Source organism: Lolium perenne, chromosome 2, assembly GCF_019359855.2.
Source record: "Lolium perenne isolate Kyuss_39 chromosome 2, Kyuss_2.0, whole genome shotgun sequence".
In the NCBI taxonomy this organism is placed as follows: domain Eukaryota; kingdom Viridiplantae; phylum Streptophyta; class Magnoliopsida; order Poales; family Poaceae; genus Lolium; species Lolium perenne.
The window spans coordinates 113588-129135 of NC_067245.2; the positions used below are offsets into that span (position 1 = coordinate 113588).

The following is a 15548-nucleotide window of genomic DNA, read 5'->3' on the forward strand; positions in this document are numbered from 1 at the left end:
ATTCCTATCCGTGTATTCCCCTTGTATCAGCGCCATGGCCCACTTGTCATTCGATATACCGAAGCCCCACTCGTGCGCGTTTTGGTCAGGGATACAGCGATGCTTACGGTCAAACAAAGATGGATGGTCTAACGTGTCTTTGCAGGCTCTACGTGGCCCCACTAGTCAGAAGATAACGGTCAACCGTCGGGCAACCGACCGTTACAGCACCTGTGATGGTTTCAGACAAGGTCTTGGGGAAAACTGAGGAAAAACTAAGGAGCTGGGGAAAACTGAGCACAACTAAGGAACCGGGGGCACGAAAATAGAAATCCCTTCATTTTATTGAGCTTTCAAATTTGTCTAAACCACCTCTACTATAGTCCCAAACCAATCCTCTTGTTTTTACAAAAAATTAGAAAGAAACTTGAGTTGATTCGGAGTTACGGTTTAAAAGTTATGCGAGAAACAATAGGGAGAAATAGAAAAGGAAAAAAAAAGATAAACTGAGCCGACCCGGCCGAAACGGGCCGAGTCAGCCCAGCGCCGCGCCAGCCCAGCCGCCCCCTGCTCTCTCTCTCCCCCATGAGCTGACGTGGCGGGCCCCACCAGATCGTCTCCAAGCTACAACCATCAACACCATTAACGTCATAAAAGCTTCGGTTGCAAAAAAAGGGCGATCGCTGGAGTTATGTCCCCCATCAATCCGCATCGCCTCCTGCCCTCTTGAGCCCCCTATAAACCCCCCGACCTCCTCTCTCATTTCACCTACTCCCCCTCGTAAATCATGCCTCCAAGCCGCATCAATTGCTCGCCGGAGCGAGCCGACCACCACCACCTCCGGCTGCGCGTCCCGGCCGCCAGAGGTAGGCCCCGGCCCCGCCGCCACCAGCCGTGCCCCTACCTCATCGCCTCGCAGCTCGTCCACCCCACGCCCCCGCCGAAGACCCGCCAGAGCCGCCGCCCCGTCGATGCTCGAGCCGGCCACCACCTCCGGCCGCTACCCCCGGGCGCACGAGGTAGCCCCCAGCCACGCCTCCCCCACCCACGTCCCCGCCTCGTCGTGCCGCACCCCAGCATGGTCCTCGCCGCCGCCAGAGAGCACCGGAGCTGCCCCGCCCGCCACCGCAGGAGCCGCCCGCCGCTGCCTCCCTCCATTGCTGGCAGGCAAGGTGAGCTCCTCCCTTTTTTTCTTTTCTTTTTTTCTTTTTTTTCTTTTTAGTTGTAGACCATAGGATTAGTATCTATAATCAAGCTTGGAGCTTGGTAAACCTTCTGAAGGAATAAATATTTTTTGAAAGTAAATGGATCTATAAAATAAATGGACATGGATGTAATATCCTTGAAGAAGCTCGACTTGTCGAAAGAAAGTTTACGACAAAGTTCAAAGAGTTGACTACAATAAGATTAGATCTTTCGTAGCGATGCTTATAGTCTATGCGGATTATTCTAGTAATCGCTACTTATTTATTTTATAAGATATGTTAGTAGGATGGCAGAAATACATTCCTTACCAGAAGTATGTATTAAGGATGTATACAAGATACAACCAAGAGTTTTGCTAGTCCGTGGAATACTAGAAAGGGATACAAACTTCACTGGATGAAGTAAGTATCACGGAGTTGGAATCTTCACCAAATGAAATAATCAAAGAGTTATGATTTCATCAGAAACGATGAAGATGCTTGCATTGGCAAGAAATTAAGTGGGAGCGCTGAGACATAGTTATAATATTATATATGGATGATATATCATTGATTACAAATGATGTAATTATGTACTAGACAAAAATTAACTTCAATGAAATGATATGGACAAAAACATATTTAATGTCAAGATCTATGAAGATAGATTGAAATACATAATACGTTTAAGTTAAAGTACATAGAATGAATATTGAAGTAGTTCAATATGAAAACGTCAAGAAGGTGTTCTTTTCCATGTGGAGGTTTAACAAGACTTTAGTGTATGTGACACTTAATGAGTAAAAACACATGAGTGATTTTAGATCACAAATAATATGTACACAATCAGATGTCCTATGCTTAAAGGTGTTTCGAGCACATATCAGACTGATGCATGTGATGATCATTGGTCAACAGTAAAAATATCCCTGAGTGCTTTTTCAGAACCAAGGATATATAGTTTTGTATGGGGTAATGACAAACAAATCATTGTAAGGTGTTGCACCGATATTAGTTTGGTCACATATAAAAATGAATTTCAAATCTCAATTAGGCCAAATGTTCATTAAAAGGTAGCACAATGGGCTGGAAGAAGTCTATGCTAGATTTAGATGAGTTATAAATATTGTGACGGATTCTCAAACGAAAGTAGAGTATGTCGTTATTTTGACAATGATTGAGGGTGTTTGTGTTGAGGAGTTCTTTGAAAACTTGGTGTAGTTCCGGTAGTGTCAGAACTTTGAAGCTATATTGTGTGTGACAATATTAGTGACATATTTCAGATCGCGGAATTAAGGTTCCACCAGAAGACTAAATATATACGATTAATGCCGACTCATTTGGAAAATGAGTAATGCATGGAGACTCAAATGAGTTGCAAAATACATACATTTCTGAGCGTGTCAGATTTATTGACTAAAACCTCTCCCATGAGCTAACATGATAAGCACCAGAAGGCCACGGTGTTAAATCTTTACAAATTGTAAACTAGATTATTGACTCTAGTGCAAGTGGGTGACTGTTGGAGATATGCCCAAGAGGCAATAATAAAAGTGTTTATTGTTATATCTTAGTGTTCATGATAAATGTTTACATCCCTGTAACAACCCAACTTCTGTGCCCTGCTTAAAATTTTGGAATGCAAATTTTTGGGCCAACAAAAACTTTTTCTGTCTTTAAAAATTGCATGCATATAGTTGTTGTTGCAATTGCTTGTTGTATGTGTGAGTTGTCCCTTGTAGAAATTTCATTAGTATGTGAATCTCTAAAACCCTAAAACCCTTCTACATGAGAACTCCTTCTTATTTTTGGTTTGAATTAAGTACACCTTGAAAAAATCCTTGAGCATGTGATCATGATCTCCCAAGATCATAATTATTCCAAATTTCCATCCTTCAAATTTCTTCCATCATTCCTCAAAATTTCAGACTCAAAAATTCTCCAAGCATGTACTCATTGAATCATCATTTTATTTGTCCTATCCCTGCGTTTGACCACACATTTGAGGATTGAATTGAAAATCCAATGAATGAGAAAAATAAAAGAATGGCCATGCCGGCCATCACACCACCACATTACTTTGCATCTCTCTCTCTATCTCTTTCTTACTCCCCATTCCCCAAACCACCAGCAAGTGGATAGCAGCTCGACCCCTCTCTCCCCCCTCTCTCAGCTCTCTCACACTTCACACCACTGCTCACATGTGTGTGCACTCCTCTTGTCTTCGTGTGTGTGAGAAAGAAGTGGAGAAAGAAGTGTGACCGGGGCTGTTTTGGCGAAATGCAGCACATGGGCATCATGCCAAGCGAATGCAGACAAGCCCTAGAGCTCCTGCACGCCCTATACCTCTCTCTTGCCCCTCCCCTATCTACCTAGGCCACCCTTAGGTCACATCTCGCCCGTGGTCACCCAGGAGCGGACAAGCTCTTTCCCCCGTTCGCTCTGCAGCTCGGGCCGTGAATCCAGCGCATCATCAACGCATGCTGCAACCCTCTAAACCCCCTAGACCACGCTCTGCCTTCCCTCTTCCACTCTCTCCCTCTGACCCGCCGTGGTCACCCCCAATGGGCGACGGGCACGCCGGCCTTGGCACGGCCACGCTGGCCGCTCCACACTCGCACTCCGGTGGACTTGGACGATGAGGCGAGCACAGCAGCATGCTCCCGCGCCTCGTAGACAAGAGCCTCGCCAACTTCTTCCTCCCCCGAGCACGCCAACCTCGATGCCCAGTCCCGTCCTTCGGTCGAACGCGTGACAGATCACGTCGTCGCCGTGCTGTCCCGCTGCAGGCAACGCGCGTGTGCGTCCACGGCGTGGCACCGCGTCTCAGACACGTAGCACGCCGCCCCTCTCAACCAATCCACTGCTGCCGCCCGCCCTCTCTTCCTCGCCGGACCTGGAGCACCGTACGCCGGCCGTTCCCGTATATAATGGCACAGACCTTCTCTTGCTCGTCCCGCTCGCCACCAGAACCCCCTCTCACTCCAACCACCCCTCACGGGAGGAGAAACCCCGTCTCCTTTCCTGCAGCCAGTGCTCGCGCTCGCTGTCCGTGGGCACCGGTGAAGGTTGCCGACGCGGAAAACCCTGCCGTTCCTCTCCCTATCCTGCTCATTTGATGCGCCGCATCACCCCCTCGCTCACACACTCTCATTTTGTCCCTAGGACCCTCCGACGCCTTCGGTAACGTGAGCAGCAGGGAGGCCCCGTCGCCGTCAACTACTGCTCCGGCCAGCTCTGTTTTCACCACCGCGACCGCCGTTCGACGGAGCACGCTCCTCCGCTTCCAATGCGCCCGGCCCCGTCGTCTTCTGCTCATCGAGGTGAGCGTCCCAACCCCCGCCAGTTCCCAGGGCGCCGGTGCACATCGTGCATGGCCCCGTGGAGACGACGAGCAGCAGCCGTCGATCTCCACTTGATCGGACGGCTGCATGCAACCTTGGCCCCTGGTCCGCGCCAGCGTGGTGGCCACTTTCCGCGTTTCAAACGGGAGCCTCTCCCGCGCGGCTGAAATGCTGCCGGGCCGGATCTGGCCAGGCCCAGTCTTCCCGGCCCGATCCCTTTTATTTCTTTTTCATTTACAAATCTGTCAGTGAACTCCTGGTTAGTTTTGAAATCGCCAAAAATTCATCGAGTAACCAAATTTATTGATTCAAAGTTCTAAATGCTCACAAATGAAATCCCTACCATAAATAAATGAATGCTTGTGATTTAGTGCTGTAAATGGGTGATGAAAAATACAAACCTAAAAAGTATCTGATTATGTAATTTATTTAGTGTGTGATATTTATGAAACCTTTTTGCATGAGGTTAGTTTTGTTGGGAAGTATATGTAGATAGCTTCATTTTGGCACTAGTCTAGCATGCAGGGGTTTCCTGGAATTAAGTTGTTTTACAAAACCATTTCTGTCCAGAGGGCTAGTAAATGATTTTTAAATGGAAAATTGCTATAGATTTTGAAACAAAACCAAGTGCTGCTGGTAGATATATATATATAAGGTAATTTTGTGCCAAAGGAAATATTTTTAAGAGTTATAGTTTAATTCCAAGAATTTAATTACTAAAACAGTATATCTTTTCAGTATTTGCTTTTTATAAAATCTTTTGCAAATCAGAAAAATGTCAAACCAGTGGGGTTAGTTCACATTTAGTCTCACCTATCCAGGGGTATGTTTGGTGTTGGTTGGTAATGCTCTGATACTGGTGTGGCTTGTTGTTTGTATGCTCTGGTTTCTGTCCCATTTAAATTGTCTAAATTAATTAAAAGTTCATTTGAAAGTGATTCTTGTGCATGTGTGTTCTACATGTTATTAGCTTTCAGTAGGTATGCTGCATGCATTTTTATGACTTACAGAAAGATTTAGACCATTTAAATGGTTCCTAAGTCAATTCTAGAATTGCAAAAATCATATCTTTTGTTTTAAAAATCATAAATGGATGAAACCACTTTCAGTAGCTTGCATTAGTAACCCTTTACATACTGTAATTTTCCCAAATTTTTGTGTGAACTATGCTGGTGTGGTTTGTTGATTGGGTATGGCTTGTTGTTTCCTTTTTGCGACGCTAGATTCGAACATCGCCGGAAACGAAGGAGGAGGAGACTTTGGAGGGATTGAAGAGGAAGACCAGGGGCACTTTGTTGATCAAGGCAAGCCACCTCTTGATACATCTCTGATCCTATATATCTTGCTCTTGCATTATTGCAGGTTTTATAAAGTGCATATCTTTTATTTATTATGTCGGTGGTTAACGCCACCCGGACTTTTATTAATCCACCCTTAGGGTGCAGCCCTCATTGGTACCTACTGATCACACCTCCATTAGTGATATGGTGCTTACCACCTCATCGCACTCGTCGCCTCTTTTAAAAAGGAAATTGGACTATAGGTTGGGAGCCCTTGAAAAATATTTGTGAAAATTGTTTTTAAGCAAAAAGGTTTTCTGGAAAACCTTGGAATGGGGTTGCCCTGCCCAAGTGTGTTTTTTGTGAAAACACAAGAAGGTTTATGAAATATATTGCTGGATGCAAATGGAGATGAAAAGTTGTTTTTCGAAAAACCTTGGTGACCATAGTACGAAACCGGACCTAGCCAGTACAACCACATTACCCTTTAGTGGGACGGGGCGTAGTGTAGTAGTTTGTCTCGCCTTAGTTTGGGTCCTGCAAATGTAGTGGCAGTCCGACCATGGACGCTTCGACCGGGGTTCATCCCATGAGAAGGGACGCAACCCATTTGCCTTTTCAGGTACGCGGGGTACAACCTATGAGCTCCCATTGAATAATGCCCCGCAGTTGGTCGCGGCATTTCGGAGGGTCGAGTTGGTCGGGGAATTTGCTACTCCTGGGTAAACGACCCCTCGGACTCTGGTGTTGTGAGGTACAACTCTAGGCGGCATGTCTTAGGCTAAGGCGAGCAGGCGAAAAACTACGATCGGGTACTTGTCGTGGCATATGTTATTATGCAGGGATGATGCCCACACGATGAGTATTCGGATCTTGTGGGGAAAGTGTACAACCTCTGCAGAGTGTAAATCTATTCGAATAGCCGTGTCCACGGTTATGGACATGGGAATGGCGGTACGTGGCAATAAAGGGAAGTTTTGTTTTACAAATATGTTTTCCAAAAAGTTTTTAGAAATGTACCTGGGAGGTACGGAAAAATACCAGTGGGACTGGTGGAGATGTACCTGAGAGGTACGGTGGAAAGGTGAAATTGTTTTGGTCATTCCGATGGCCGGAAAAAGAAAATGGGTCTTCCTTACCTATTAGTTGGTAAAGTAAAATTGTTTACAAAAAGTTTTTCAACAAAAACATAGAAATGTCAAACTCTCGAGAGGAACCACCTCTCGCTCCTTGTCGCCATAGTTTAGTGCCTGTTCCTTGCTACTGCCATATCGCATATCCTTTATTTCTCTCTAAGGTGGTTTGCGAGTACATTCAAACGTACTCATTGGCATTGTTGTCCTGGCTATTTACTTGGCCAGACTTTGAAGAGGAGTACTACGAAGAAGACGAGTACGACGCCGAAGACGCGAACTAGGCCGCTCTCCCAGTCAGCCGCCTGTAGGGTAAAGGCCTGACGTGGGTTCCACCGTTGTTTGAAGTCAAATAAATTCCGCTGCTGTTTGTTGAACATCAGCCTTGATGGCCTATGATGTAAGACTTCCATATTAATGTTATTTCGGTACTGTAATGGATGATGTAATCTGGTATCAGTTCGGTTATGTATTCACGATGGAATGATCTTGGGATCGTGAAATTGTATGCATAACAGGAGTTCTGGACTGGTAAGTCGGGGCCCCACAGAGCTGGTATCAGAGCCATCCTCACTGTAGGAGACCTTAGTTAGCCTGGGCGTTAGCACAGAACAAAAACTATTTTCTTAAATCAAAGAGGTTGACTAAATGCTGAAAATGCTTAAGTCCCTTATCTCCCTCTATTTTTTTTCAAACTTTACTTGCATTAATGTTTTATTATGCATAAAATTTTGCACACTTTGATCACTAACTTAATCTACTCTAAAAATTTGTGTAGATGGAGATCGAGTACACGCACTTCCGTCAGGTCGGGGTGAGGCCGCCTCTCTACTTCTTCGAGCGGGCCTTGGCCGACCTGGCTGTTCGTTGCGGACGTCCGGTTCCCGAGGTGAAGGGCGTCCGTACCGAGAGGTCTGCAGACTCAGAGATGGCCTGGTTGGTCACTTGTGTCGTTAGGGGGAGCGGGATTGCCCCCGTTTCTGAGGAGTTCACCATCGACGTGATGGAGCGCACGTGGCTTGACGGGATGATCCGAGTCTTCCAGGAGGCTCTTGCTCGCCTTGCTTTTTTGCACCCGGAGGTTGTCGCCGGCACTGGCTACCAGTACCTTGGCCAGCGCGACCTCGCGGGCCAGCCCGTGGCCGGCGCCCCACACGCCGACACTGCACACCAGCTGCACCACCTGGAGTACCTGCTTCACCACACTCAGACTCAGCAGGACCGCGCCTGTGAGAGGTGCGACCTGCAGGAGGACGAGATTGTGGCACTTCGCGCTCAGCTTGCTGCTGCTCAGGCTGACCTTGTCAGTGAGCGCAAGCTGAGGTTTGCCGCACGCCGGAGGGTTACCCGCCTGAAGGCGAAGGTGACTTCACTGGAGGCTCTGACTGCTCAGATGGAGGCCACTATTGAGGAGCTTGAGGACGACGGTGAGGATCTCCGCAAGGAGAATGAGGCCCTTCTTAGCGACGACGACGACTACGAGGAGGAGGACTTCGATATGGAGCCTGATACTGAGGATGAGGCCTTCATCAACGATGAAGATGAGGAGCCTGAGCCACTGATGCCCGAGGAGGACCCCGAGGAGCCACCCTTTGACGAGGGCGCCCACCTGCCCCTGAGGGTCCCGTCGTGGACCTTGACGACTTCTAGAGTACTACCCCCAGACTCGCACCACCTTACCGTAGGGCGATGATATAGGTCCCCGTGCGATGCGAGTAGACTTATGATGATGGTTCTGTTAAAACCATCCATTTTGGTTGTGCTGTATGAGACTTATGTTGTGATGTTGTATGACTATGTTGTGCCTTCGGCACCCTGCTATGTTATGCTATCGTTTGCCTACTTTACAATTGCGAGTTTCCGTTTTCAAAGTTGCATTTTTAACAAGCCCTCCCCTTTTAAGTGGCTGCCCATCTCTTTGTTTCCCCATTAATATCTGATCCACATCTCTCCAGGATGGTTGAAACCCATAGTGGAAACGCCAGCGGGTCCGACCAAAACCCCCCTCCACCTCCGGACCCAACCATGGCACAACTTCTGCGCCTTATGATGGAAGATCGTGAGGCAGCCCGTGCAGAGCGCCAAGCTAACCTTGCTACCCTTCAGCACCTCGCTCAAATTGCTACCGGAAACGCCAACAACAATAATGGCGGGGATGGTAATGCAGACCCCCGCTCCAAGCTGAAGGATTTCCAGAGCACCAATCCACCTGTCTTCTCCAAGTGCACTGAACCCCTCCACGCCGATGACTGGCTTCGCACTATTGAGAACAACCTGGAAGTTGCCGGAGTCGGCGACAATGAGAAGGTTTTGTTCGCCACTCATTATCTTTCTGGACCTGCCCGCGCTTGGTGGGAAAACATCAAGGCTATTCAAGCTGAGGGACACGTCATCAACTGGGAAGAATTCAAGACCAAGTTCCGCAAGACCCACATTCCATCAGGACTGATTAAGCTCATGAAGGACAAATTCATGAATCTGAAGCAAGGAAGCATGACTGTGGTGGAATATATGGACAAGTTCACCACTCTGTCCAGGTATGCTCCAGAAGATACCGACACTGAAGAAAAGAAGAAGGACCGTTTCCTGAATGGTCTGCATGATGAGATGCAGAGTATTTTGGTCGCTGTTCTGTACCCTGACCTTGAGTCCCTTGTTGATGCCTCTATCATGGTGGAGAGCAAGCGCAAGAGTGCGTTTGAGAACCGCAAGCGCAAGGCGATGATGCAGCAAGGCAGCTCCAGCACTCAGCGACCCTGCAGTTTCCCTCCACCCAGACCGGCGCCCCAGCAGCAGAGGACACCACCCCCTGCACCTCGCCCCAACAACCCCAACCGCAACTTCAACCCTCAGCGTTCTGGAGGAAACAACTACAATCCCAACTACAACCGCCCGAACAACATTGTCCGCCCCGTTACCAACGGATGCTACACTTGTGGACAGCCGGGTCATTTCTCCAAGGAGTGTCCCAACAAGATGAACACTGCTCAGCGCCCCAATGCGCCCAAGCCAAATCAGGGTCAAGCCCGTACTGCCGCCGGAAGGAACCCGAACCAGAAGAAGTCTGCTGGACCAGCTAGGGGACACCTCAACCATGTCAACGCGGAAGAAGCTCAGGAAGCTCCGGATAATGTTCTGGGTACGTTCCCTGTCAACTCAGTCCCCTCGACTGTTTTGTTCGACTCTGGAGCCTCGCATTCTTTCGTTACCAAGCCCTTTGTGAAAAAGGGAGGCTTAACCCCCACCCCCTTGAAACGACCTATGCTCGTACAAATCCCTGGATCCACTAGCAGAACCCAGAGTTCCTGCAAAGATGTTCCCATAGATATTCAGGGAAAACGTTTCCACGCAAATCTGATAGTGTTGGGTGAGCAAGGGTTGGAAGTCATTTTAGGGATGGATTGGATGGTGAAGTACAAGGGGCATATAGACTGTGCTCGCCAAGCTATAACCATGACTGCTGAGGACGGGGAAGTAGTTGAGCACGTGGCGACCATGCCCTCATCTAAGGCCTTATGCAAGAAGAGTGTCGCTAGCCCAGCCCTGCATGAAGTACCCATAGTTTGTGAGTACCCTGATGTCTTTCCCGATGAGCTACCCGGTATGCCTCCTGATCGGGATATCGAGTTTATCATCGAGCTAGTTCCCGGAACTGCCCCATCGCTCAGCGACCTTACCGAATGAACCCGCAGGATTTAGTTGAGTTGAAGAAGCAGTTGGATGATATGTTGAAGAAAGGATTGATTCGCCCGAGCGCATCACCCTGGGGATCTCCCGTTATCTTTGTGGATAAGCGGGACGGTACTATCCGCCTGTGCGTGGATTACCGAAAACTGAATGATGTCACCATCAAAAACAAATATCCCCTCCCGAAGATTGAAGATTTATTCGACCAGATGAATGGCGCCCGAGTTTTCTCCAAGATTGATCTCCGAACGGGTTATCATCAACTCAAGGTTCGAGAGTCAGACATTCCCAAAACTGCCTTCACCACACGGTATGGACTTTTTGAATATACCGTGATGTCCTTCGGACTGACCAATGCCCCTGCCTATTTCATGAATCTCATGAACAAGGTGTTCATGAAGTACCTCGACAAGTTCATCGTGGTTTTCATCGACGATATTCTGATCTACTCCAAGAATGAAGAAGAGCATGCCGAACATCTGCAGATTGTTTTGGGAACGCTCCGCGAACATCAGCTTTACGCCAAGTTTAGTAAATGTGAATTTTGGCTGAAAGAAGTAGGATTCCTTGGTCATGTCATTTCTGCCGGAGGAGTGTCAGTCGACCCGTCCAAAATTCAGTCCATCATGGAGAAGAAAGCCCCTACCAATCAGACCGAAGTCCGCGCCTTTCTAGGATTGGCGGGTTATTACCGCAAGTTCGTTGAGGGATTCTCCAGCATTGCGAGACCCTTAACCCAGCTGTTGAAGAAGGATAAGAAGTTCGAGTGGACCGATAAATGTGAGGCCAGTTTTCAGGAACTCAAGAAGAGATTAGTCACAGCCCCCGTCTTGACCATGCCCGATATCACCAAGGATTTTGATGTGTACTGCGATGCATCGAAATTGGGTCTGGGAAGTGTGCTGATGCAAGAAGGCAAGGTGATAGCCTATTTGTCAAGGCAACTTCGACCGCACGAGATGAACTACCCCACGCATGACTTAGAGCTTGCTGCTGTAGTTCACGCCCTGAAGACTTGGCGCCACTATCTAGTGGGAAATCGCTATGAAATCTACACTGATCACAAGAGTCTGAAGTACATCTTCACTCAGCGGGAGCTGAATATGAGGCAGAGCAGATGGATGGAGCTTATCAAGGACTACGATCTCGGTATTCATTATCATCCCGGTAAGGCCAATGTCGTAGCTGATGCCCTTAGTCGAGAGCCATGTTCATTGAACGCCCTGATCAAAATTGCTCAACCCAAGCTGTATGAAGAACTTGAAGAGTTCGGCCTCGAGCTCGTTAGCCATGGTTTTCTGGCAAATCTCGAGTTGAAGCCTACCTTGTTCGATCAAATCAAAGAGGCTCAAGTGGGTCATGAGAGTATCGAGGGAATCAAGCGTAGGATGGATAGGGAAGAAGTCCCTGGTTTCGCGATTGATGCTGAAGGAGTTTTGTGGTACAAGGGACGCCTCTGTGTACCTAATATCGAAGACTTGAAGCAACTCATCATGAAGGAAGCTCACGACACCCCCTACTCAATCCACCCCGGAGGAACCAAAATGTATCAAGACCTGAAGAAACAATTTTAGTGGCACGGTATGAAGCGCGAGATAGCGTTTTTCATTGCTCGTTGCGACGTGTGCCAGAAAGTGAAGGCTGAGCATCAACGACCAGCGGGACTACTCCAACCCCTCAAGATCCCCGAATGGAAATGGGAAGAAGTCGGAATGGATTTCATTACAGGATTGCCTAAATCTCAGCGCGGTCACGACTCCATCTGGGTTATTGTCGATCGACTCACCAAGGTCGCCCATTTTATCCCAGTCAAGACCACTTTCCCCGGAACCCGGCTGGCTGACCTTTATATATCCCGTATTGTTAGTCTCCACGGAGTCCCCAAGAGGATAGTGTCAGATCGAGGTACCCAATTCACCTCGAAATTTTGGAAGAGCCTGCATGAAGCCCTCGGAACGAAGCTAACTTTCAGCACCGCTTATCACCCGCAGACCGGTGGCCAAACAGAAAGAGTAAACCAGATTCTTGAAGATATGCTTCGTGCTTGCGTCCTCGCCTATGGAGCAAAGTGGGAAGATTGCCTACCCTTCGCGGAATTCTCTTACAACAATAGCTACCAAGCTAGTCTTCAGATGGCCCCCTTTGAAGCCCTATATGGTTGCCGTTGCCGAACCCCTCTCAACTGGTCCGAGACCGGAGATAGTCAAGTTTTTGGACCTGACCATCTTCATAAAGCTGAAGAACAAGTCCAACTGATCCGTGATCGCCTCAAGGCCGCTCAATCCCGCCAGAAGAGTTATGCTGATTCCAAGCGTCGCGAATTGACCTTCAATGTTGGAGATCATGCCTACCTTCGCGTCACTCCACTCAAGGGAATGCAGAGATTTCACGTCAAAGGGAAGCTTGCCCCCAGATATATTGGGCCTTTCAAGGTTCTCGCTCGTCGAGGTGAAGTATCTTATCAACTGGAACTGCCTGCTGAATTAGCGGATTTCCATGATGTGTTTCATATCTCTCTACTTCGACGATGCCTTCAAGTGCCCGACAAGCCTGAGACATTCAAGAACATCGATTTTCGCACCCTCGACCTCAACACTGACTTAACCTATCGTGAAGTACCCCTTCGGATTTTGGAAGAAGCTATCCGTCTCACCCGAAGAAGGAAGATTAAATTCTACAAGGTCCAGTGGAGTAACCATTCCGAGGAGGAAGCCACTTGGGAACGAGAAGATCAACTTTGGAAGGATTTCCCTGCACTCTTCAGTTCTTAGCCACCGAATCTCGAGGATGAGATTCATTTTAAGGGGGGAAGGTTTGTAACAACCCAACTTCTGTGCCCTGCTTAAAATTTTGGAATGCAAATTTTTGGGCCAACAAAAACTTTTTCTATCTTTAAAAATTGCATGCATATAGTTGTTGTTGCAATTGCTTATTGTATGTGTGTGTTGTCCCTTGTAGAAATTTCATTAGTATGTGAATCTCTAAAACCCTAAAACCCTTCTACATGAGAACTCCTTCTTATTTTTGGTTTGAATTAAGTACACCTTGACAAAATCCTTGAGCATGTGATCATGATCTCCCAAGATCATAATTATTCCAAATTTCCATCCTTCAAATTTCTTCCATCATTCCTCAAAATTTCAGACTCAAAAATTCTCCAAGCATGTACTCATTGAATCATCATTTTATTTGTCCTATCCCTGCCTTTGACCACACATTTGAGGATTGAATTGAAAATCCAATGAATGAGAAAAATAAAAGAATGACCATGCCGGCCATCACACCACCACATTACTTTGCATCTCTCTCTATCTCTTTCTTACTCCCCATTCCCCAAACCACCAGCAAGTGGACAGCAGCTCGACCCCTCTCTCCTCCCTCTCTCAGCTCTCTCACACTTCACACCACTGCTCACATGTGTGTGCACTCCTCTTGTCTTCGTGTGTGTGAGAAAGAAGTGGAGAAAGAAGTGTGACCGGGGCTGTTTTGGCGAAATGCAGCACATGGGCATCATGCCAAGCGAATGCAGACAAGCCCTGGAGCTCCTGCACGCCCTATACCTCTCTCTTGCCCCTCCCCTATCTACCTAGGCCACCCTTAGGTCACATCTCACCCGTGGTCACCCAGGAGCGGACAAGCTCTTTCCCCCGTTCGCTCTGCAGTTCGGGCCGTGAATCCAGCGCGTCATCAACGCATGCTGCAACCCTCTAAACCCCCTAGACCACGCCCTGCCTTCCCTCTTCCACTCTCTCCCTCTGACCCGCCGTGGTCACCCCCAATGGGCGACGGGCACACCGGCCTTGGCACGGCCACGCTGGCCGCTCCACACTCGCACTCCGGTGGACTTGGACGACAAGGCGAGCACAGCAGCGTGCTCCCGCGCCTCGTAGACAAGAGCCTCGCCAACTTCTTCCTCCCCCGAGCACGCCAACCTCGACGCCCAGTCCCGTCCTTCGGTCGAACGCGTGATAGATCACGTCGTCGTCGTGCTGTCCCGCTGCAGGCAACGCGCGCGTGCGTCCACGGCGTGGCACCGCGTCTCAGACACGTAGCACGCCGCCCCTCTCAACCAATCCACTGCTGCCGCCCGCCCTCTCTTCCTCGCCGGACCTGGCGCACCGTACGCCGGCCGTTCCCGTATATAATGGCACAAACCTCCTCTTGCTCGTCCCGCTCGCCACCAGAACCCCCTCTCACTCCAACCACCCCTCACGGGAGGAGAAACCCCGTCTCCTTTCCCGCAGCCAGTGCTCGCGCTCGCCGTCCGTGGGCACCGGTGAAGGTTGCCAACGCGGAAAACCCTGCCGTTCCTCTCCCTATCCTGCTCATTTGATGCGCCGCATCACTCCCTCGCTCACATACTCTCGTTTTGTCCCTAGGACCCTCCAACGCCTTCGGTAACGTGAGCAGCAGGGAGGCCCCGTCGCCGTCAACTACTGCTCCGGCCAGCTCTGTTTTCACCGCCGCGACCGCCATTCGACGGAGCATGCTCCTCCGCTTCCAACGCGCCCGGCCCCGTCGTCTTCTGCTCATCGAGGTGAGCGTCCCAACCCCCGCCAGTTCCCAGGGCGCCGGTGCACGTCGTGCATGGCCCCGTGGAGACGACGAGCAGCAGCCGTCGATCTCCACTTGATCGGACGGCTGCATGCAACCTTGGCCCCTGGCCCGTGCCAGCGTGGCGGCCACTTTCCGCGTTTCAAACGGGAGCCTCTCCCGCGCGGCCGAAATGCTGTCGGGCCGGATCTGGCCAGGCCCAGTCTTCCCGGCCCGATCCCTTTTATTTCTTTTTCATTTAAAAATCTGTCAGTGAACTCCTGGTTAGTTTTTAAATCGCCAAAAATTCATCGAGTAACCAAATTTATTGATTCAAAGTTCTAAATGCTCACAAATGAAATCCCTACCATAAATAAATGAATGCTTGTGATTTAGTGCTGTAAATGG

The 15548-nt window shown here is 48.9% G+C and overlaps 1 protein-coding gene across 1 annotated transcript; it reads left to right on the forward strand.

Annotated features, from left to right (window-relative positions):
- The first annotated feature begins 8945 nt into the window (after positions 1-8945).
- LOC139835093 (uncharacterized) lies at positions 8946-10604 on the forward strand. The gene is made up of 2 exons (XM_071825074.1): positions 8946-9457; positions 9536-10604. Exons 1-2 carry the CDS (start codon positions 8946-8948, stop codon positions 10602-10604), a joined length of 1581 nt encoding a protein of 526 aa, XP_071681175.1.
- Positions 10605-15548: the final 4944 nt, after the last annotated feature.

Coding starts and splice junctions, on each gene's coding strand:
- LOC139835093 (XM_071825074.1), top strand. CDS start 8,946: ATGGCACAACTTCTGCGCCTTATGATGGAAGATCGTGAGGCAGCCCGT. Junction 9,458..9,535: donor AAGTTCACCACTCTGTCCAG/GTATGCTCCAGA, acceptor TGAGATGCAGAG/TATTTTGGTCGCTGTTCTGT.